Consider the following 25,489-nt stretch of genomic DNA (forward strand, 5'->3'; position numbering starts at 1 on the left):
GGCTGTTTACACTCCTTGTGTGGAGTTGGTACATGTACATAACACAGCTCAATTCCTTTTTCATCCCCTTCCCCTCCCGTCCTTTTTTCCTCTCTCCATCTCTTGATCTCCTTCACACTTGAGAAAGAGCTATCACTCTATCCTACTATCTTTTATTTTGTTCTTTATAATTTGGGTTTCTCATATAATTAACCACGTAATACTTGTTTGTCTGATTTATTTTACTTAACATTGTGGTCTTAAGGTGCATCTGTTTTCCTACAGATGATTCATGTTTATCTTTTTTTTTTTTCCAAGTTTATCTTTCTTTATGGGAGAGTAGTGCTCCATTGTCTGTAAATACATTTTCTTTGTCCATTCATCTCTTGATGGACATACAAGCTGCTTCCAAGAATTAGCTGTTATGAATTGTGCTGCTATAAACATGGAGTATGCATGTATTACTGTAATATAATGTCTTGAACTTTCCAGAAGATACCTACGAGGAGAATAGCTGGATCAAATGGAATTTCTAGTTTTAGTTTTTTTGAGAAATATCCATACTAATTTCTATAGTAGTTGTACTAGTTTACGTTCTCACCAAAATATCCTTTTTCCCTTGCAGCCTAGCCAGCATTTTTTACTATTTGACTTTTTGATGATGATCATTCTTTCTGGGGTAAAATGGAGTCTCAGTATTGTTTTAATTTGACCATATCTCTAGTGGTCAGAGATGTTGAGCATTTCTTCAGGTATTTATTGGCCATTTGTACCTTTTTGTATGAAGTATCTTCATTTCACTTGCTAATCTTTTTGACTGGGTCTTGTACTATATCTTAGGGGGGTCTAGTAACCCACTGAGAAAGAAATTAAAAAAATACCATTCACAATAGCACCAAGAATAATTACTTAGGAATTAACCTAAGTAAGTGAAAGACCTCTACAGTGAAAAATGCAGTACTCTGATAAAGGAAATAGAAGACATCAGAAAATGGAAAGACATGCCCTATTCCTGGATAGGCGTAACCAGTATAGCAAACATGGACATCCAAAATTGATACACAGGTTTATAGTAGTCCAAGTCAAAATATCACTAGCATTCTTACAGAACTAGAGAAAACAATCCTAAAATTCATGTGGAACTAGAAGAGACCCAGAATAGCAAAAGCGGTCCTGGGTAACAAAAACAAAGTAAGAGGCATCACAATCCTGGACTTGAAGTTATATTACAAAGTTATAGTGATAAAAACAGCATGGTGCTAGCACAAAAACAGACATGAGGATCAGTAGAACAAAGAAGAGGCTGCAAAAACAACCCCAAGCACATTCAACTATCTGATCTTTGACAAGAGAGCCAAAAATGTGCATTGGAGGAAAGGTAGACTAATAAATGATTTTGGGAAAAGTGGCTGTCCACATGCAGAAGATTAAATCTAGACTCATATCTCTCACCGTGTACTAAACCAAAGTCAAAGTGGATCAAAAAACTAAATGTTAAAACATTTAATTTCAAATTGCTAGAAGATAAGATAGGTAAAACTCCTAAAGTCATAGGTATAAGCAAGGTCTTTTGAACAGAACCCTGGTTGTATAGGAAGTACTATTGAGAATCAACAAACAGGTGCATATCAAATTAAAAAGCTTTTTTGCACAGCAAAAGAAACATCCAACAGAGTCGAAAGATAACCTGTAAAATGGGAAAAAAATTTTGCCGGCTATTCCCTCAGAGGACTAATAATCTAGAATATATATTTTATTTTCTAGAATATATATTTTATTTTTTAAGATAGAAGGTTCTTAGATCCACCCATTTTATGTGGAAAGAAATCCATTTTAAAATATTTTCTCTCTTTAAGATTGGGTGGAAATATTTACAGTTATACGGCATTGGCTACCTCTTGTGGCCAAAATGAGTTGTGCTTCGCTTCTAAGGGAACTCGGACCTTTACCCTGACATTGAACATACACCAGAATACAGTGACTTTCTTTTATAAGAGGAAAGTATAATTAAAATAAAGTTTTGTGATACTTACTTTAGAAATTTCCTAAAGAGATTGCAGTGATTTTTAGAAATCATTCAAATACCTTTTTAGATGGTTGAAATTTTATTGTTTCAAATTCTAGTTTGGAATAAATACATTGATGTGCAAGGTAGACCTACAGACAAGCTGTACCACTCTCCCTTTCATTTTGTAATAAATGGCACTGGGTGAACTCACTTGCTCTTTCTTTTTCTTTCCTTTTCTTCTCTCTATTTCTTTCTCTTTTACTATGTGCTTTTGCTTTTCTCTCTGAAATCTTCCTTCCATAGTCTTCACATACATACAAGGTTTTTAGGTTTTAATGTTTCAGGTAGGGTAATCCCCTACCATCCAGGCTAAAATGTTCTTCCAGGCATCTTTTGTTCTCTTGATTTTCTTCCTTTTTAAAAATACTTTTCACAATATTTATCATTACCTGAGTTATCTTATTTGCTCATTTGCCTGCCCCTTCAACTCCCTGAGTAGGGACTTTTGTGTGTTTTATTTACTTCTGTGCACGCAGTATCTAAATGACACCTAGATAGATGCCCTTGTAGATATCTGTTACATAAACTAAAAAAGGAAAATCAAACAATTTTCATCAATATGGGTTCAGTCTGTTCAAATAATCTTAGAAGTAGTTAATTGGCTATATTTGCCATCTAAATGAAGTACTGCCTTTTTCCCCCCAGTCATTTAAAATTATTCTAAATCACTTGTTCAAATGAATACACTAAATATATTTAAAGTTAAAATTATACTAGTAACAGGATTGACTTTTCTGAAAATAGCACTTGAGATATATGACATGACCTTTCATTCATGAGATAATGGAGGATTCCAATGTATAAATACTGTGTAGAGTGTAATTAACCTTGATTCAGGACTGTGATGGCGGGGCTGGGGATTTAGCTCAGCGGCAAAAGCGCCTGCCTGGCAGGCGCAAGGTCGTGAGTTCGGTTCCTGGTACCGGAGAGAAACCAAAAACAAAAAACAAAACAGCGCCTGCCTGGCAAGCGCAAGGTCGTGAGTTCGGTTCCCGGTACCGGAGAAAAACCAAAAAAAAAAAAACAAAACAGGACTGTGATGGCTAACTTGCTTATGTACTCTTTCTCAATTTGGGATCTATAAAAACATATCACAGATTGATATTTTTCATGAACACTTCCCTGTAATACATCGTGGGGTTAGAGTGCTTTTAAAAAATCAAAGTTAGGTCCTGACTTTAATTGCTGGTACCAAAAAAAAAAAAAAAAAAAAAAAATCAAAGTCAGACAACATAGGAAAATATATGCAGTCAGATAAAACATCATTTTTAAAAAGTTTTTTTTTTTTTTCTTTTTTTGGTGGTACTGTGGGTTGAACCCAGGGCCTTCTCATAGAGTTATATCCCAGCCCTTTGTTAATTGCTAAGATACCTAGGTTGGGTTCAAGCTCTCCATCTTCCTTTATCAGCCTTCTAGAGTACTGAGATGACAGCAGTGCACCACAGTGCCTGGCTTGCTTGTGTTCTTTAAATTCTTAGTTGATTTGGTTCTTCGATGTAAGAACCAGATTGCTGAGTAGTCCTCAGTACTGAGCTGGAAAATAAAAAAAGACAGAAATTCCTGCTGTTCAATGCATTATTTTAGTCCAGTTCTTTTGAGTGTGTTTCATTTACCTTTCCCCTTCTGTCATCCTTTCTCTTCGGAAAAACTTAAGTCTTGTGGAGTGAAGGTGAAGACCTCTTACCTTTCTTACGTAGGTGGTTTTTTTTTTTTCTTCATTTATTTCTTATAGCTCCTGAATATTGGTGTTCCATTGCTTACTTTGAAATGGATGTTCAGGTAGGAGAGACGTTTAAGGTTCCTTCAAGCTGCCCTATTGTAACTGTTGATGGATACGTGGATCCTTCTGGAGGAGATCGCTTTTGCTTGGGTCAACTCTCCAATGTCCACAGAACAGAAGCCATTGAAAGAGCAAGGTATTGATTGTATTATGAGTTATTTTAAAAATTGAGCATAGTATGTTGTCTTTTATTTGAGATTGTATTCTCATGTGCATTATATGGAGTTGTTAAATATAGATAAAGGAATAAAGATGACCTTAAATTCAAAATTAGTAAGGTTTTGTTTTAAATAGAGATGCTTGCTTAGTATATAATGGTAAAAAATAATGAGGTTTCTGTGTTTTGAATAGTTGCTAGACCTTTAGGAATCCAGTTGGAAACTAGGTTTCATTTTTCTGATAATGAATTATTTCTACAAATCTGTTATAAGAAAATAATGTAACATGAGCACAGATGTTTCTGAAAGTTATTTGTGATGTTGAAAAACTGGCAAAGGGGAAATTATGTAAATTAAATTATGGTAACATTTCATTTTTATATAATCAAAACATTAATAAAAAGTTTATGTAACAAAATGGAAATGTTTAAGATATATTACAGGAAAACATTTTAGCTCATGTATGATCTTAATTGTTTAAGAATGTGTGTGTGCATAAGTATACAGTCTTGGTTGCTTTACTTGATACATGACCTTGGGAAATTACTTTCTATGCCTCTGCTTGCTAGTAGAATTTTCTGTGAGAAGGAAATGATTTACATCTGCATTGTTCGATTCAGTAACCATTAATTGCATATAGCTTTTGATCACCTAAAATATGACTTGTGATTACAGAACTGATTTTAAAATTTAAATAGTCATATGTTGCTAGTGAGGATTGATTTGGACTTGTTTATAAGTTTGTTTCCTCATAATAGAAATGATAATACTCAACCAGATTGAGTAATGAGGGTTAAATGAGAATTCATTGTAAATGCTCCCAACACATAGTAATCACTAATGTGTTCATCATTACTATATATGAGTAGGAAAGGAAAGAAGGAAATATAAAATGTTAACAATGGGTATCTTTGGGGCATGATGTTACATTGTTCTATCTTTATTCTTTTTAATTTTGCAATATTGAATCTGTAATATAATTTGAACTGAAACTTATTTGTAAATACCTAAGATGAAATGTAATTCTGTTTGTCTTTCTAAGGTTGCACATAGGCAAAGGTGTGCAGTTGGAATGTAAAGGTGAAGGTGATGTTTGGGTCAGGTGCCTTAGTGACCATGCGGTCTTTGTACAGAGTTACTACTTAGACAGAGAAGCTGGACGTGCACCTGGCGATGCTGTTCATAAGATCTACCCAAGTGCATATATAAAGGTTAGTTGCAATTCTATTTAAATAGTTTAGACTTAGAAAAGTTTGTTAAAGAATTGAGATGACAGAGGGATAGAAAAATGACTTATATTAATACATAATAAAAAATTATGTTTGTTTTGAGGATAAAACACATTTCCTCAGGGCATTTGCTGATATGATCAGTTACCTAGTTTTGTGGTTGCCTTTTTGCCCTAGTGTTGTTTTATCAGATTGTTAAATGTTTTGAGTTAATATGTAGACCTTTGAGAATACTGAATGAAACCTCAAAACTTACATTCATTTTACATAAAATTGCTAAATCAGGCTGGGCAATTTCATCTTAGCTGATGTTTAGGATTTTGTAGAAGGGAATTCTAAATTTAATAATTTTTCAAATTAAGACCTAGAGAACGCTATGGTATTTTTCATTATTAGTTTCATATTTTTTCAATCTTCCTGAATATCTTCCTTGTTCCATTAGTGGAAGGAAATGTATACCTAAGAATCGCCTGTTCCTGAGAAGTTGTTGAAGATGTAAATAATATAACCAAATAGTATCTATAAAAATGAAATTGCTTTATTGCCTTATAGTGGCAAACCTACTATGCCATTTTCAGTTACAGTTCAGTTAAAAGAGATTGTTTTATTTTTTATATGAAAATTTCAGACATATCAATTCCATTTCATTGATCTGTATGTATGTCTGCTCTTTTTTAAAAATTTAATTGTTTATTGATACAGTGTAGGTATATACAATGATCACATTCATCGTAGGGAATTTGTACCTGTACATGATATACCTTGATTTATCCCTTTTTCTTCATATGTCCTTATTTTTCAGTTACCATAGAGTCTTAGTAAGTTTGGAAATAAAGAAATGTGAGTTCTTTTTTCAAGATTATTTAGGCTATTACTAGTCCCTTGTACCTGAGCTGAGTTTCATTATTGGCCTGGACAGGGTATCCCTTTAACTTTTTCTGTTATATGTGTCTGGAGTACTGAGAAATGATGGTTATATTTACCCAATCATACATTTTGATTGGATATCTCTGGATTACTTGTATAATTTGAAGTAAATGGATAGGGTACTATATAGTATTGTGTATATACTATGTGCCAAATAGTATGTATAAAATGTGGAGTGGTAGTTAAGACAATTGACCTTAAATAATGAGTTTTACATAACCAACTTCTTGGATGGTCAAATAAATATATTATGTCTGATTTGGTACAAATGGTTGAAAAGCTCCAAGGTATGAGGCAAGTCATAACTGGATAAATCATTCTCATGGGCAGATTTTATAGTGATCTCAAATTTTTTCAAGACAGTAGATGAATGTCTTGTGGGACAAGATATTTGGAGTAAAGAGTATTTCATATTTTCATAAAAACAGATTTAAAACTAATTCTTCTCACCAACTGTATTACTGGTAAGAATGTAATTAGCCAAAAAAGAGACAGATATAAGTATACCTTAAATCTGACCATTGACATTTTCTTTATTTGTTAATTTTGGCGGGGCAGCAGTAACTGAAGGATATGTAAATTACTGTTCAGTTTGCCAGATATATTCTCACCACGGATGATACTGTACTGGGATGAGTTGCGCATAAGTAATGTGAACACCTAGAACAAGTGCTGCCCACACATTGAAAATAGATACATACACACATACTGCTCTTTTTCACTGCAATGAGGAAAACAGATTTGGAGAATCAAAATTTCATTTTACAAGCTAAGAAGCTAGAATTAAGGATTTTTGTTTTCTTTTTAGATACTGATGTCCCCCTTCATGATATAGTCATCTTATATCATAAAAATCTGATGTAATGAAATGGCATTTTATAAGCTTGAATGAGGTGTTTTTGACTTTTCCTTAGGTGCCTTGCTCTTTTACTCTCAAAAGTGAAGTCTTTTAAAAAAATTATTAGTATATATTTGTAACACACAGTAATTACATTCACCTTGGGCAGTTGGTACATATACATATCAAATGTTGATCATTTTTACACCCTGTTCCCCTACTTTCCCCCCTTTTCCACTATTTTGTTTGTTTTTTTGTTTTTTTTCCAGTACCAGGAATCAAACTCACGACCTTGTGCTTGCCAGGCAGGTGCTTTGCTGCTGAGCTAAATCCCCAGCCCCCACTATTTTGTTTTGTGTTGCTTGACTGAGAGTTCTGGTTTTCAGCAGCTTGACGGAGATACATCATTCACATGCCACGCAAATTACCCATTTAAAATGTCCAACTCACTACTTTTTAGTATTATCAATAGACTTATGCAGCCATCTCTACACTCAGTTTTAAAACATTTTTTCATTGCAGAAAAAATCCCCAGTCCCTTCAGCTATCGCCCCCAGGCAGCATTTCACAAAATCCTTGACAGCCACTAATCTACTTTCTATGTATTTGCCTATTCAGGACATTTCCTATAAATGAATTAGTGTAATGTAGTCTTAGGTGACTTGGTTCTTTTTTTATTTTTTTATTTTAAAGAGTAAAGGAAGGATAACATAATAATGGGGGGGCTTACCAAATTACAGACAAAGTGGTAGGAAATTATCAGTGGTTATTGTTTTACATATTGTTATCTATAAGATAGTTTCTCGGGAAAACAGACAATAGTGAGTTACAGACAAAAGAGGTGGCTTCTAAAGAAAATAAATAGAGCTATACATGAGTGACCTATTGAATAATCATTAACTATTCTCAATGGTTGTTGTAGGAAACACATAATAATAAACATACATCCATTTACGAAATAGGATAGGAACAATACAAGCATTACAGAGCTATGGATAGATTAGTAGGAAAATACCAATTGCTACTGTAATACACGGTGGTATCTTCAAAGTGGTTTCTCAGGAAGACAGAGATACGCAAGAAGGATCTAACAAGTAGTAACAGCCTAAGGGTTGTCAAAAGTAGTGCATTACCTCCTCACTAGTGACTCCTGTCACTGAGGTGTGACGGCTGGAAGGAAGGCCAGGATTGAAAAGAAGGACCAAGAGACTTGCACCTGTGACTAGCAACAGGCTGTTTTCTTGTTTCTCCATAGTCACGGTTACCCAGGGCTCCTCCATGGAGATGACAGTCTGGCCAGAGGGAGAAGGCAGAGTATGCCCCAGGCCCCGTCATTCCTGTTGGACTAACTGGTAGGATGGGTCTGAGTTCTGGAGCCTCCGCTTCAGAGGGCAGACCGATCTCCAGTGGTCATCTTTGCATTCAGGGCATGGCTTAGGGGGCCTCTTAGAGCAGTTCCTCTTGAGGTGGCCTGGCGTTTAACAGTGGTAGCAGATGAATGCAGTCATCGAGTTCTTCTTAGAGCCCTGGGAATCAGACTTGGGGTCTGTTTCTCTTAGTGCTGCAGCAAAAGCAGCTGCTTTTTCTCGGTCTGTTTGTTTTCTCTCCTTGGCCGCCTCTTCATCATGGCTATCGAATACTGAGGAGGCAATTAGGCGACTTGGTTCTTTCACTAAGCATAAAGTTCCAGGCTTCATCTTTATAAGAATATCAATTCATAATTTCTTTTTATGGCTGGATAATATTTCACAGTCCACATTTTGTTTGTCCATCAGTTCATGGAGATACAGATTTCTATTTCTTTGTTATGAATCTTGCTGTGAACATTCATGTGCATGTATTTATGTGATCATGTGTTTTCATTTCCCTCAGGTATATATCTAATATTAGAACTGCCAGATCACAAGGTGATGTTATGTGTAACATTCTGAGAATCTGCTAGACTGTTTTCCAAAATGATTACACCATTTTATATTCCCACTAGCAGTGTATGAGGGTTCAAATTTCTTTGTATTTTCAATACTTGTTCTTTTTTTAAAACTCATCCTAGTGAATGTGAAGAATCTCATTGTTGTGATTTGCATTTCTCTGATGATATTTAACCAGGTTAATTTCAGAACTACATATGAGTTAAGGGAAGGAGACAGGATGCATTCAAGAGGAGGCAGTAGGGTGGGTTATAGGGTAGTATGAGTCCCACTTGCATTTATTTCCAATTTCTACATACTGTTTTTTAACTGTAGGTCAGGTTACTTGACAAGCATTTTTGATGTTTAGGAGAGTCTATACCAGCAACATATCTGTTTCTCCTTCTAAATTACGGTTTCCTGGGCTGGGGATTTAGCTCAGTGGCACAGTGCCTGCTTGACAAGCAGGAGGTCGTGAGTTCAGTTCCCAGTACCAGGAAAAAAAAAAAAAAAAAATTACGGTTTCCTTGTGTTCAGTATTTGCAAGTAAGCCTTATGAAAAAAAAAATGGGAAAATATGACTTCTGATTGAAGAGGATATCCTAAGGATATTAACAGTGATCTTTGTAAGACCACCCACCTGTGTTAATGTTTGTAATAAACTTATATGAGTAGCTGCAAGAAACAGATAAATGAAAGCAGAGTCAGGTTGTTGATTAACTTAGGAATAGTGGTTAGAAGTATATTTTGGATCTGAGCCAAAAACAATATTTAAAGCCTTTGGTTACTGTGAATTGTTTCATTGACAACTTAGTCAAGTTCTGAAAGGAAGATGTTACTGTTTCAATAATACTTAGTTTTACCATCCAGGATAAGGGATGAAATCTGTCATGTATCATGTGTAAATTATGATTGAAAATGAGGCAACCCAGGTCTCAACATAGGTGAGCTTAACTGAGTAATTTAAAATCTTCTACTTGAATGTTGTAATAACATAAATAATCTGTGAACTTTTGCTTAAGTGCCTAATAAGTAATTTTTATTGCATTTTCATATAAAGTGAGCAAATGTCATCTTTACTTCTAATACATATTGCAGGTGTTAGCATAGAGTCATGCTAAAACAACATATTTATAAGATAATTTTATTGTGTCCATATGTGACAGTTACTTGGCTGTTATGATTCATTATGAGAGAATGTTAAGCATATTTGAACCTTAAAGATTTATAAATAAGCTTTATATTCCACTTCCAGATAATGTAATTACATATGTACCATACTTAGTTAAAAGCAAAAAATCGGGTTGTATAGATCTCAATGTAAAATGCAACACTATAGAACTCTTAGAGGCTAACAGGGGAAAACCTAGATGACTTTAATGGTGATATTTTAGAGACAGCATCAAAAGCATGAGTCAAGAAAAATGATTGACTGAACTTTATTAAAATTGACTGCTGTGAAAGACTAGCAGGAGAATGAAAAGATAGGCCACAAACAGGAAGAAAGTATTTCCCAGTGGTTGCCTAAAATGTAGAGATTTAAAACTTAATAAAAGGAAACAACTTTATTTAAAAATGGCAAGATAAATGAACAGACTTCTGTGAAAAAGATACACAGATGGCTAGCAAGCATCTGAAAGTGCATTCAATTGCAGGTGTTACCATAGATTCATGACAAGTGTATGTCAGTAGGGAGTTGCAAATTAAAGAAAATAGAGAGAGATTTCACTATAAACCTGCCTAGTAGAATGGCCAAAAGAGAATATACAGATAATGCCAAATGCTGACAAGGATGTGGAGCTCTCATTCATTGCTAGTGAGAGAGGAAATGGTATAGCCATTTTGGTAGTTTGGCAGTTTCTTATAAAGTTAAACATACTCCTACACACAATCTAGCAGTCACATTCCTTGGTATTTACCCAAATGAATTGAAAACTTAGGTTCTCACAGAAACCTGCATGCAGATGTTTATAGCAACTTTATTCATAAATGCCAAAACGTGAAAGCAACAAAGATATTCTTCATTAAGTGAATGGACAAACTGTAATACATTAGACAATGGGATATTATTCAGTGTTAAAAAGAAGTGAGCTATCATGAAAAACAAAGGAAAACTTAAGTGTGTATTATTAGGTGAAAGACTGATCTGAAAAGGCTGCGTACTGTATTATCCCAACTATATATTTTGCAAATATCTAAACTATAGAGACAGAAGTTGAGACTGTTACTAGAGCTTAGTGGGGAGGGAGCAAAGAATAGACAGAACACAGGATTTTTAATACATGCAACTATTCTATATGAAGTAATGTGTTGGACACATGTCATTATAAATTTGTGCAAACTTATGAAAGTAGCGCTAAAGAGTAACCCCTAATGTAAACTGTCGACTTCAGGTGATAGTGATGTGTCAGTACAGCTTTATTGATTATGATAAATGTACCACAGTGGTGTAGAGATGTTGGTAGTTAGGAGAGATTTATGTGAGGTCAGGCACTCTATATACTTTCTGTTCAGTGTTGTTGTGAACCTTAAACTCTAAAAAGCAAGTTAATTACCATTTTTCTTTTTAAAAAAAGTGCTTGTAGAGTTGTTTAGCTTTTCAAGTGCGCCTACTTTGTGCTGTGCTACATAATGCCTTCTTAAGATCTCAGCCTAGTGACTGAGCAGTCATGCTTCTAGTCTCCTTGTCTCTCTTCCTACAACTTTTGCAGGTGACTGCTTTTTTTTTGCATAATCTTCATGTGCCTTTTTTTGTTTTGTTTTGTTTTCCGGTACCAGGAGTTGAACTCACAACCTTGCGCTTGCCAGGCAGGTGCTGTGCTGCTGAGCTAAATCTCCAGCCCCTCCTTTTTTTTTTTGAGCACTAGGAATTGAACTCAGGACCTTGCACTTGCCAGGCAGGTGCTATGCTGCTGAGCTTATAAACCTTCCTGTGCTTTTTAAAAAAATGTAAGCAAGTATAATATTTTAGGAAGATGGGTTTTTCTCAGAAAAAACGGTGATGTCATTATCCATTTTTTAATTTTAATTTTAATTTTTTCTGGGTACTTGGAATCCAACTCAGGACCTTGCGCCTGCCAGGCAGGCACTGAGCCACTGAGCTGTATCCCCAGCACTCCATTATTTGTTGCTTATTAAAAGAACATTCTAGTACTTTTACGAGGATAGAAGTAGAAGTGATAGCATCTCCTACCTTACTGTTCCAGTGCTTGGCTTGCTTGATAAAGAACACTGAAATTACTGACCAACTCATGTTGAAAGAAAAATGGCTACTGAGGAGGCCAAAATCAAAATAAGTAACACTTACTGACCGCTTACTGTATACTATGCTAAGTTTATAGTAACCCTAAGGAAATATGTATACTTAGCATTCTCATCTTATACATAAAATTAAGGCCCCAGAGAGTTTAAGAAACTTAATCCATATAATTAGCAGACGCCATTGATGGGATAAAGCTGAGTTTTTTTTCTTTTAAAATTATGAGCATTTTCAAATGTTCGGAAAAGTAGTCAGAAACTGGTTTAATGATATCCCATATACCTTTTACTTAGATGAAGTAGTTAAGATTTTATATTTGCTTGATCTGTCCTTTTCTCCCCTTCTCTGGAGTATTTGAAGACATGCTTTGGTAGTCTTGCTATTCTGTAACTAGGTACTTACCTACACATCACTAAAAAATGTAGCTATTTTCTTATATAATGACAATGCCATTTGTTATACTCTTTCAAATAGAAGGAATGATAAAAGACTGGTAAGAAAAGATGTTGGTCAGGTGACCAAAGTCATCAACTCCAGCCTAAAGAAAACTCAGCAATTTGGTTATGAAAGGATGGTGTGATTTCTTTACTGTTCATTTGCCACAGATGGGTGGTTTTTCACAAAGACAGTGACAGCAGGCCCACACTGAACTACGTAAAAGATATAGAGGTCTGTGCAGTCAGAGTCATCCTGATAATGAAATGTACCTCTTGGTGAGCTCTGGGCCACCTTTCCTAATTAGTTTTATACCAATTACAGTCTGTATAGAAATTTGAAATTTTTAACAAATTCTCTTCATGTGAAAGATTAAAAATGAAGTTGTGAATTTTCAGTAAATTGCACATTGATTTTTAGTATATGTAGTCTTTCCTAAGGGACTCATAACATTAAATATACACTTTGTTTTGAACAGGTCTTTGACTTGCGTCAGTGTCATCGACAGATGCAGCAGCAGGCGGCCACTGCACAAGCTGCAGCAGCCGCCCAAGCAGCAGCCGTGGCAGGAAACATCCCTGGTCCTGGATCAGTAGGTGGAATAGCTCCAGCTATTAGTAAGTATGCTTTTGATTATTTTTCTTAAAGTCTAATAGTGGCATTTTATCTTGATCCACTCACTTGATTACTTTTTTAAAGCAATGATAGAAATTAAAATTCTTACAGGGAATAACATTTTTGAATTTGTAAACATGTTTTTTCTGTAATAGTTGCCCTTTGCCTAAGTAAGATATGATCCTGTTTGCATTCTTTTTGTATCAAAAAAGGAGTATGGGATAAAGGGGGCCATTATTATGTTATATTGGTCCATCTCCTCTTTTTGTTGTAACTCCTGCCTCACCAGCCAGGGTGGGTTGTAATCAGTGAAGTACTTGGCTTGATTCTATTAAGGAAGCATATTTCAATTTTAGAATTGGATGCCTCTCCAGTTTTTCTGTTTTTTTGTGGTTTTTTTTTTGTTTGTTTGTTTGTTTTTTTAAAAGTAGAATGCTAAGCTTGGAGAGAAAACTAAGTGAGGGTGGTATTTTGATAACTTGTAGACTTTTTTTTAATTTTAGGGTAAAATTGAACTATGTGCCAGGTTTCACACTGATGGGGAATTTTTTACTGCAGAGTTAAACTCCTGACTATAGACTTTTTGATGGAAACACGTGGCACCCATCTTCCACGTCTGAAGGCATAACTAGTGATTCATTCAACCCCTGTTCTTAACCTCTTCAGTGTGGTAAGCAAATCACACTGGCTAAGAAAACTGCAGTGGCCCTGCAGGTTTCTGTACAGTACATGCAAATTCCTCCCATTAGTTTCATGGTAATATTGATTAATGCAGATTGACTATGTGACTGTATGTTTTAACTGGAAAATTAGATGCAGAGTCTCTGTTGTACCTTAAGTTCAGGAGTTTACAATTTAGACATAGACAAGACATACTCATTAGATTTTTTTTTTAAATTTGGGCATCTAAGCCATTAATTTGCTAGTTTTGATGCTATAAACATGTTTTTTTCTAAAGAATTTATAAGTAGTACTGAGTTTTTTAATGCTCATCTGTTTCCCCCCTTGTGTATTATCTTTGTTATACTGTGAAACTGAGAGGAAGACATCATCTGGGTCATCTAAGAGGTCTTACTTAGCCAGACATATTAACTGTCATTATTAGTCATGCCTTATTCTGAAGTAGGCTGTTTAGATAGTAAGGTTCTTAGAACCAACCTATTGGGTGTGTGTTACCTATTAAAAACAAATTGTTCCTTATCCCCTCATCTCCACCTCTAAGGAGAAAACTAGATGGGGTGGTGGTGGATTGTGGTAATTTTTATTGGTGGTAGCTAGAAGACACAGGAATGTAAACTGCCTTAACCAAAAGTTTTCAGTTCTTGTTGATAAAGTTTAGGTTTACACTTATTTCTTGGCACTTTGACAGAGAAGTTACATGCTGAGGAACATAAATCAGAATGTAGGGAGGATGGAAAGAGATCACCCTCTCCCTCTGATGTCTTCCAAACTTTTCTGATAGGTCTGTCAGCGGCTGCCGGCATTGGCGTAGATGATCTTCGTCGCTTATGCATACTCAGGATGAGCTTTGTGAAAGGCTGGGGACCTGATTACCCAAGACAGAGTATCAAAGAAACACCTTGCTGGATTGAGATTCACTTACACCGGGCCCTCCAACTTCTAGATGAAGTACTTCATACCATGCCTATTGCAGATCCACAACCTTTAGACTGAGGCCTCTCGCTGTGGGGCCCCTTACCATTATCAGGATGGTGGACTATAAAATACAATCCTGTTTATAATCGGAAGACCTATTTCATTTTTGTTCTGCTTTATCTTTTCATAAAGGGTTGAGAAATGTGTTTGCTGCCTTGCTCCTAGCAGACAGAAACTGCATTAAAACCATTTTTTTTTCTATTTAGAAGTTTTCAGGCATTGCTCAGAGCTTGAAGATCAGGAAGAACACATTCTTATTAAATCTTCACCAGTTATGTATGAAGGAGTCATTCCAGTGCTGGGAAATTTAACCCTTTAAAATGTCTTAGAGCCTTTTTTATGCAGAACATCATTGTGTGTGTTATTCTGCAGAATAAATTCAATATTGCTGATTTTAAAAGCAGAGAAGTTCTCAAAAGTTAATTCACCTATTTTATTTTGTGTGCAAATTGTTATTGTCAAACATACTTTATTCCAAGATACTGTGCCATGTGGGTGAGTTAATATTATTAAGAGCAACTTTACTCTGTGTTTAAAAAGATAGTAATGTATTATAACCTTTTATCCAAAATATTTTTTGCAAGTTAAACTAGTGAAGATGATTTCAATTCACATTGTATTGCAACCTGTTTTAATTTGCCAAGGCAAAACACTAATCTGTGTGTATATTGAAAATTCCTTAAAATTACCGACAAATATCATTTAAAATTACATTTGTTGTACCTATCGAATGAATATTTATCAGTAAGTATACTTTTGCCCTGTTAAACAGTAGATGTGTTCTTCTGTATTTCTGGGCACAAGGTTGGTTACTAAGAACCCTAGAAGAGGAATTTCTTTTCCTTCATTAATTTGTAGGGAAAGGTTTTGTATTTTTAAAAACACTAAAAGCAGTGTCACGCTATCTAATATCTCACTGTTCTGCAAAGGTGGCAAATGCTTAAATAATGAGTATTTTGGAAACTGCTAAATTCTATGTTAAATACTGTGCAGAATAATGGAAACATTGCAGTTCATAATAGGTAGTTTGGATATTTTTGTACCTGATTTGATGTGTGACTTTTTTTTCATATACTGTTTAAATCATGTATGTTATGCCATGTTTAAAATTCAGTTTTTGTATCTTGGGGCAAGACTGCAAACTTTTTTATACCTTTTGGTTATTCTAAGCCCTTTGCCATCAATGATCATATCAATCTGCAGTGACTTTGTATAGAAAATTTAAGTAGAAAAGTTGCAGATGTATTGACTGTACCACAGACACAATATGTATGCTTTTTACCTAGTTAGTAGCATAAATAAAACTGAATCTCAACATGCACAGTTGAATTCTAGGTTTGATTTTTAAAAATATTTCTTTTGCACTTTTGAGTCCAATTTCAGTGGCAAGACACCTTCTACTAAATGACAGGCAATAGCCAGTTGTATTGGGCAGCTTTGGTTTTTCCCTCATACTCTACCAGGACTTTTCCATGGACATGTGTATCACAGAGTTGCTTAATTTTAACTTTTCTTCTACTGTAGCAAAAATAATCCTGATTGTTTGTAAGACAAAGAAATTCTTTGCAGGATAGATAGAGTGAAATGAAATCAAATATTGTCTTTCAGATGCTTTTACTTTTTGCTTGAGGGCTTTTTTAAGCTTTCTAAAATTCTTTAAGATGTGTTACACATTTGAACTCTAGAAACATGTGGACATATTAGACCTCATACCAACTGAGAGGAATAAGTCTATGGCCTTGCTCAGAGGTCTTGATAAGATGTCCTAGAAACCCGAGTGCTTACTGCTGTTATTTAAATACAGACCTCAATCCAAGTTACACATCTTGTTTTTTTAAATAGCCTCTTTACCAATTCATTTCTATTGTTAAGTATTCACAAATACTTAGAGGGAAGTCCTAATTTTTATCTATGTAAGTTTTATTGGCAGAATTATAGAAAGATACCTTCTCGAGAAATTTTTGTCTTTAGGTTTATTTGACTCTGCAAGAGGAATAGAAGAGGAGGGAATTTTAAAATGAGTTTTTAACCCAAATTACTTGATTAGAACCTTAGCTGTGCAATGGTGTATTCTGTTGCCTTTTTTCTACTTTAGGGAAGATTTTCCTGTTTAGTCATCTTCAGAGAGTGTTGAAAATATTTACTAAGAAGTATCTCTTTGGAGCCAAGCCACCTGTCTTGGTTTCTTTGTATTAAGAGCCATAAAATATGAACGTACTTTTAGTTACGAATTGCTTATATTTTTACCTAGCTTGTCACATGATTTTGAGAAAACTTGTAGTATGTTATCAATTATTCCTGACTGCTTGGTTGTTAAACTGTATTTCTATTTTTTAGAGGTGGTCATCTTTGATGAGTAAGACTGAGGAATCTTACTAGTTTAAAATTTTATGTCCATTTTAGGAAAAAATAGTTTCTGTAGTTTGTAGAATCTGATTATTATGTGGGTGTGGCTTAGGGTGGTTTTCTTCCAATAATTTATATCTCAAAGACTCTGAGAATGTTGAATTTCAGTAAAAACTGAATGAAAAGTGAACCAGGTACTTTCAGTGTGAGACCCATTGCAGATCTGTCTTGTGCCTTTCTTTGCATTATCAAAGGGAGTCCTTAATGGTATTGCCTTTATTTGTCAGGGAGTAAATTCTTTTGCAGGATCTATTTTGTTTTCTACAGTTTACTACTGCTAGTATACAGTAGTAATGATAAAAAATCACGGCCATGTAATCTTGCTTTTCCAGAAACATGGCTCATTTCTATTCCCTTTACCACTAACTAGATCACCTACCCATTCCTTCTACAAACATTACAGGTTTACAGATTGGATGGTCTGGCTTAAGGATAACTATACCTGGAACATCCAAGTAGCAGTACAGTATTAGCTGTGTTGTATTTCAGAGTTAAAAATCAATTTTTATGGAAATGGTGTGGTTTGTAGTAGAAATTTTGAAGGCAAAGTAAAATGTTCTGTCTTCCCGATGATAAATACCTTACTTTAAAAATGTTGGTTAATTGTAGGAAGGTGTGTTGCAGCTATCTTTTTGACTGTGGCTATCTGGAAAAAGACATGGTACATTTTTCCCATAGTGCTCCTTAAGTATCTGGAGGGGAAGTATTTCTGCTGCACGTCTCTTGGTAACTGGTGAATAGTCAAATAGTCACTAACTAGCTGTTTTATGCAAAATCAGATTAATTCAGACCCTTTTTCAAAGCCGATTGGAAGGAGCAGTTTTATTCTGAGTAAGGCAGAGATGTGTTTGATAGTTTCTATAGTTGCTTTGTTATCATGTAAACTATTAATTCATTGACAGCAGATTGGTAAATGTGAATTTAGGTTACGGAGGCAAAAAAGTATATGAAAGCAATTACCTATAAAGTTAATTAACAACTCTTGTCACTGGGGCACGTAACACTCAGCTTGAAGAAATACCTTTTCCCCCTAAAGGCAGAATCCATCTTGTTGCTGCTAGTGATCTGTAAATAATCCCTTAAATCCTTCTTTGCAAGATAGAGAATAGCTGTGAGAGTCTTACACAAGCCTTTCCATTTTCTTCCTTCTGATAACTGTGTAATTTTTCTATTATATCAAGAAGGGTGTAAAAAGTCAGGGGCTTTATCCATAGTAGCATTCTAGGCCCATCCTTATCCCCAGTGCTTGTCCCAGTGCTGCTGGGGTTTATCTGGTGTCGCTGTGGAATGAAGTGTTCTACAAACTTGCCTCACTAAGCAGGAAAACTGTCTTTTTTTTAAACGCCGTTTTTTGATGGATTTATTTAATACGTATTTCAGAAAATATACTGGATAAAACATTTTTTTGTGTGCTTTATTTGTGGGCTTCAGGGTCTTTAAGACAAACTATTTTGCCATTACTAAATGGTTCCAGACTATTTAGTTCTGAAATTTTAGTGTTTTTAAGCCTCCTTTCATCTTCTGGTTTTCATTTCCAACAACTACCACTTCCTATGTGTTTATTAGTATGCCTCCCCTTAGAATTTTATTCTTTCCTTTCTGATTCGTTATTTCTAACTGCTTGAGCAAGGAATCCAAGACAACTGAAAATAGAACATTCAGAACCCATGATGCTTTCCTGTCAAGTGTAGAAAAGGACTTCAGTGCACAGGCATTTGATACTGCTTTTATTGCTTAAAATGCTGATTCTTGCAGAGTTTTAGGTGGTTGCATGGAGAGAAATGAGTCAATCATTTTCCCCTTTAGAGTAATGTTTTAGAAGGTTTCATTGCTTCCACTTCAGTGGTGCTCATAGAAAAACTGGGGTTACAGGGTTGCTAAATTAGCATCAACAGCCAGAGGCAATACTCTTACTTGGAGGACACTAGCAAACACCACACACATATAAATCTTGGAAAACAAGAGGACCGTTTTTGTTTTGTTTTTTTGTGTCCTCTTAGTTCTACCTTCTGGCCTGCCTTCTCTATAGATACTTTTGACCTGTAGGTGCCTTTTGGAAAATTGAGGGTCTAATATCCTGCCCCAAGGAGTAGCTAAAGTAATGGCTGATACTTTCAGGGATTTTAACATCAGACTTGAATGAATGAAGCTTCTTTTTCTTTTTTTAATGTAGGAGAAACGGAGGAGAAAACCGGTGAAGACAATCATTTCTCTCTGTTGAGGTGGATATTTTTCATGCAGTTTATTTAAAACGCTTTCTCAACATGTCCAGAGTTGATGTTCCTTTTCAACCTGAAACAAATGGCTCTGTATCCAGCCACACAGTCATACACTCTAGTTTGCTGCTCTGCCCGGAATTTGATGTGTGACCCTTGGGCAAGTCATTTGCCTTCTGTGGGCACCAGTTGCCTCATCTGTAAAATGAGAGTTGGACTAGATTATTTATTCCAGCTCTGAATTCTAAGTGACCTTGCCTGCCTTGCAGCAGTTTTGGTATTCTTCCTTACCTTTGCTCCACTGTTTGAGGGGGCTTTTTACTTACTTCCATGTTACTCAAATGAGACTGGGCTTGATACTTTATTATGTTCTCCTATGGACAAGAAGTTACATAGTATGTCCTTAAGACTTAACCAAAGGCCTGGCACCACCTTAGGGGATGCAATAAGTACTTCACAAACGAGGAAAAAGCTTTAGTTTTATTTTTGTCATCAGAATTTATAAAGGCTTTTTCTGAGTCATGACCTTCAGTGTTTCAAGTTGGTGTATGTGAGATACCATCTTCCTAAGTGCTGTGTGCTGGTAATTATTTTTCAACTAAAATGGATTGAAAACCTTTTGTTAATGCCTAATGATATTAGAGGCCATTAATTTGGGTCTTTGGTTTCTTAACCCTTCTATACTTCAAAACGGGGAAATTCTTCTGAACTGCATCACGTAAAATGATTTATATTGCTCAAAAAAACCCCCCACAGTTTTAGTGAATGGTAATTCACTTTTGGCTCTTTTTAGGTCCATTTTGATAGATGACTTTTGTCTGGATCATTCCTCTTAGCATTCTGTCCAGTCTACCTTTGGATGAGTATCATTAGTGAACTTGGCTTTTTCAAGGACGTGGGAAGCCTTCCTCCAGGGTGGGTTGAGGGTGAGGGGGTTTGGGGAGTCCTGGTAGAGGCCAGCTCTGTGGTAGCTGGAAAGGAAGGGATGAAACCAGCTGCTATTGCTAAGGCTGCTTGTCATTGATAGAAGGACTCATGGGCTTGGATTGGTTAAAAGGCTAAACATGGCTTTGGCAAACTCCCTTCAAGTATGTGGTTCGGTTCAATGCATTGGATATGTGATTTATGGGAAATGTATGAATGCTAATAGATGATGAAAATCTGTTGGGCTGCAGAGCCCCATTTGGAAGAATGGGGAGTTGGGGACAGATTTGGTGTTGGTGCTTCCCAATTCTGTCTCTTCCCTTGAAGTCCAAGGAATGCAGCTATGCCAAAACTCAAGAGAAGAGCCACTCAGCTTCTGCTTTTGGGAAAACTGGTCAGCTGAAGTTCCAGTTAGTTCCTTTGTGGCTTCCTGTATACTTTTTCTTGATTGAAGTCTGTGGCTAAAAAAATAGTTGAACCTTTCTTGAGAACTCTGTAACAAAGTATGTTTTTGATTAAAAGAGAAGGCCAACTAAATAATTATGTGCTCATTCTTTTTCTTAAGTTGTGGATATCTTGGATCTATCTGGAAAGAGTTATTCATCACTTAAAGAATTCTCAAACTTGAGTTCAGCATTTTCCTTCATTGCTCTGTGGCCATTGAAATGGGAAATACAGCATTCCAGATGTGATTCTGAAATAACAGTCCTTATTCTTTTCTTATTTCTCTCTAAAGGAGGGGGTGGAATGATAGTGATTGGAGAAGATGTGGGTACTGGGAGATTATGAGAACCGGGATATTTAAAGGAGAGGCAGAAGTTGGAGATCCTCCATTGCCCACTTAAAGATTAATGAAAGCTCCTAGCTGCCTCCTTAATGAAATGGGCATCACTGAGAGGGGTGTATTATGAGGTAAGTGATTCAGTGGTGGTAGCTTATCAGTAACATTGGTCACAGCATTTTCTTTGTTATCTTGCTGGCATGAGTTTCAGAGATATGTCTCTTAGCAGAGTTTATGATATTTGAGGCTAGAACTTGAAGAGGGTAGTGGATTGTTATTTAGTCATTGTTTCTGAGAAAAAACATTTTTTATGGAGCAGTTCAGAAGAAAGGGAAGTTGTATATATTGTTCATCTCTATACTTTACTCGATCTTTGATTTTTTTTGTGTGCTTTATTCTATTTTCCCCATCATCACAGCTCCCACAAATGCAGTCTCAAAAGTTGGGATGTTTCCCAATCTCTAAACCATCCTCATCCCTGGCACTTTATGGATAAAATGCTATGCCTTTTCCCTTCAGCCCATGACGCCATAAAAGAGTAATTCTTTGGTTCTGGTCACTTTAAGGGTGGCATCCAGTTCTATATTTTGATGTAGTTCTGCTGGACCACCTTAGTCTCAGATGGATAGGATAGGTTCAAAGAAACCAGAGAATTGTTGCCAGCATATCCCACCCTAAGAGAATGACTGAAGAAAGTTCTCTAAACAGAAAGGAAGTGATAAAAGAAGGAATGAAGGAAGAAAAAACACAGTAACAATATGGGTAAATCTTTCACGGTTGAATTTTCTAAGTTATGTGTAATAGTTGAAGCAAAGATTATAACACTGCCTACGATGGTTTTAAATGTATATAGAACAACTATTTAAAAGTTGAAATCAAAAATAAAGGTTCACTCACGAGTGTGTTTTCTATATTTCACTGAGTGGTAATATTAGACTGCAGGAACTCTTAAAATAATACCTAATGGGGGCTGGGGATTTAGCTCAACGGCACAGCACCTGCCTGGCAAGTGCAAGGTCATGAGTTTGATTCCCGGTACCGGAAAAGAACAGCAACAACAAAAAATACCTAATTGGCTTTTTATATAGCTTTTTCAGTCCTCCATTGGCAGAATGGAGTTAGGAATGTGACCCAGCAGTATGCTTCTAAAAGAAACTCACTTCAACAGTATATAAAAAGTAAAAGAAAAAACCGTGGAAAAGGTATACCAAGTAAATGATACTCAGTGTAACATACCGTGGAAAAGATATACCAAGTAAATGCTACTATTCAGTGGTAGGATGTTTGTCTAATGAGTATGAGACCCTGGGTTCAACCCCCAGCATTGCAAGGAAAAAGTGGAAAAGCAGTTGTGGACTGTATTAATACTAGTAGACTTCAAAACTAAGAAAAAAAAAAACAAACGAGATACAGCAAAATTATATAATGGTAAAAAGGTCATTTTGGTGTGTTGAAATACACCAGTAGTTCTAACTACTGAGGAGGCTCAGAAGAAGATTGCTTGAACCAGGAGTTCAAAACCATCCTGGACAATATAGCAAGAGCTTGTCTTTTTAAAAAACACATGAAGAAGACATAATCCTAAATGGCATGTGCTGACAACTGAGTTGGAAAATAATGTGAAGCAACAACAACAAACCGAAACATTGAATGCAGAAATAAATCTACAACTGTAACTAGGGACTATAATACCCTCTTTCAGTACACTGATAGAAAACTAAACGAAATCATCAAAGACATAAGAACTCAGTACCACCCTCAGTTGGCAAGATCTAGTTGGCATTTGTTGGATAAGTCATCCAACAACAAAACATGGCTTTTATGGGGATGATAGTTAACAGCTCTGTAGTACAGTTGGATAGGAGGAATAACTTCCAACATATATATATTTTTAAAGAGTAGTAAAAAGAACAACAGCAACATACCAACATCACAGACATAAACAAAATAAAGCAAGAACATTAAAAGTGATACAGGGTTTCAAAACAAAGTGATAGGAATTAGCAGTTATATTACATATTGTTATCTTCAACTATGTTGCTCAGATTACCAGATGTAAGAATGGAAGATTGTTCAACCCATTAAAGAGAATAAAAAACATTATTAAATACAACATTAGAGATAATAGAGTTTCACTAGACAAGATGGTAGGAATTCACCAATGGTTGTTCCATTGTATATTGTCTTCAAATCAGTTGCTCAGATTACCAGATATAAGCATGCAGAATTGGTCAAAATATAAAAAATTTTGAGCATTAACTGTTCCTTTCAATATACCATCAGACATCAGCAGTACAGTCATCCCAGCTATTCTAATAAATATATATATATATTTTTTTGCCCTTCTTCCTTTCTTTTTTCATCTTTCCCTCATCCCAGTTGTTCCTTCCTTTGAGCAATTTCTTTCCCTTTCCTATCATCCATTGTACATTTTGAGTTTTACTTACTCTTTCAGGTTGCTACACCAGGGAGACAATATGTTTACACATGTGGGTCCGGTTTATTTCACTTATGAGTATGGTCTCTAGTACTTCCAATATTATTTAGCACAGTAGGGTAATTAATATTTCAGTGTTGCTAACAAAAAGAAACAATGAAGTTCTAAGGTGATATATATGCTAATTACCCTGACCTGATCCTTTTTGTGTCTATGAATTGAAATTTCATACTGTGCTCCCAAAATTTATAGTGACTTGTCATTTAAAAATGTAAAACAACACATGTTTTTCAAGTACAAACACAACATACATCATTGTAGATCATCGTGGATAATAAAATTCAAAATTTTATTTTGTATTTTAAATAAAACCCAAAATTTTATTTTGTATTTTAAATAAAACCCAAAATTTTATTTTGTATTTTAAATAAAATTCAAAATTTTATTTTCAAAATTCAAAATAAAATTTTAGATAGTATCATACAAAGTATTCGCTGACCACATTGTACTCAAACTAGCAATAAGGATAACAGGAACATCCTGTAACACTTGAAAATAGACAACACACTTTTAAGTAACCCATGGAACAAAAAGGAAGTTAAAGGAAATTGTAAAAGCAAAGCACTGAGCTGAATGAAAATGGAAATATGTTTGTGGGATATGGTTAAAACAGTGCCAAAGAAATTTGTAGTGCTAAATGCGGACCTTAGAAATGAGGAGAAATCTCAAATCAGCATTTGCAGTGTTGGGACTTAAACCTTTGCACTGAGTTACATCTCCAGCCCTTTTTCATTTTCACACAGGGTCTTACTAAGTCACTGAGCTGCTCAGGCTGGGCTGAAACTTGGGTACTTCCTACCTCATCCTCCTAGAATGCTTGGTTTACAGGCTTGTAGTACTACACATGGTTTCAAATCAGCATTCTATGCTCCCACTTGCAGCACCCAGGAAAGGAACAGCACAATAAGCCAAAGCAAGCAGAAAAAAGCAAAGAGAGCAGAAATCAGTAAAATTGAAGCAAAAACAATAAAAATCTGTGCAATAAAGAGATGGTTCTTTGGAAAAAGTAAAAATGACAGACTTCTAACAAGGCTGACAGAGGAAAAGAGAAGATATAGTTCGGGAATGAAATGGTATGGCACTATAGATTGCAGATACCACAAGAATGGTAAGGGAATACTGCAAACTGTGACACACATAAACTTCACAGCCTATACAAAAGAGTAATTTCTTGAAAAAAGGAAATCCGGTATAAAACATATTTTGAGTAGGCCTATGGTTATTATGAAAATTAGATTAATTTTGAATCTTAAAAATCGAAAAGGGCTGGAGATTTAGCTCAGCGGCACAGTGCCTGCCTGGCAAGCACAAAGTCGTGAGTTCGATTCCTGGTACTGGAAGAAAAACAAAAAGAGAAACAAGATGGAAAAAAATGCAGGCCTAGATGGTTCCACTGGAATATTCTTACCAAATAAAGAATAATGGTCCTATAGTGTTCTTCAGAAAATAGGAGATGCTTCACATTCATTTTATGATGCTAGCATTACCCTGATAAAAAGCACCACTCTGAAAAAATAAACTGCAGACCATATCTGTCATGTATATTCATGAAAAAATCTTTAACAAGATATTTTCAAGTTGAATTCACCACCATATAAAACAAGAATGGTATTACACCAGGATCAAGTGGGGTTTATTCCAGGAATGCAACACTGGTTCAATATTTGGGAATCAGCGAAATCCAGTATGATATTGGGTTAAAAAAAATCTCGGTGCAAGAAAAAGCATGTGAGAAAATTCAACACCCATTGTTTATAAAAACTTGTAAAAGGAATATAGGAAAATTGCCTCAACTTCATAAAGAACACCTATTT

The 25,489-nt window shown here is 35.4% G+C and overlaps 1 protein-coding gene and 1 long non-coding RNA gene across 4 annotated transcripts in view; one reads left to right on the forward strand and one right to left on the reverse strand.

The window, feature by feature from the left end:
* Smad4 (SMAD family member 4) overlaps nt 1–22,077 on the forward strand; it is a 45,667-nt gene extending 23,590 nt beyond the window's left edge. For 2 of the 3 annotated variants that reach the window (XM_013510745.1, XM_013510741.1), the window contains exons 8-11: nt 3,780–3,963; nt 5,028–5,196; nt 13,059–13,197; nt 14,658–22,077. In XM_013510745.1, the coding sequence (XP_013366199.1) occupies nt 3,780–3,963; nt 5,028–5,196; nt 13,059–13,197; nt 14,658–14,869 (704 nt within the window). In that variant the 3' untranslated portion in view covers nt 14,870–22,077. Of the gene's footprint in view, nt 1–3,779; nt 3,964–5,027; nt 5,197–13,058; nt 13,198–13,753; nt 13,866–14,657 lie in introns of all 3 variants that reach the window. The other variant, XR_001232810.1, reaches the window with a different exon arrangement.
* LOC102022986 overlaps nt 3,345–25,489 on the reverse strand; it is a 103,461-nt gene continuing 81,316 nt past the window's right edge. The window contains exon 5 of the long non-coding RNA XR_001232818.1: nt 3,345–3,580. This is a non-coding gene — a long non-coding RNA (uncharacterized LOC102022986). The remainder of the gene's footprint in view (nt 3,581–25,489) is intronic.

The sequence above is a fragment of the Chinchilla lanigera genome, unplaced genomic scaffold (assembly GCF_000276665.1).
Source record: "Chinchilla lanigera isolate Chin_1 unplaced genomic scaffold, ChiLan1.0 scaffold00001, whole genome shotgun sequence".
NCBI lineage: Eukaryota > Metazoa > Chordata > Mammalia > Rodentia > Chinchillidae > Chinchilla > Chinchilla lanigera.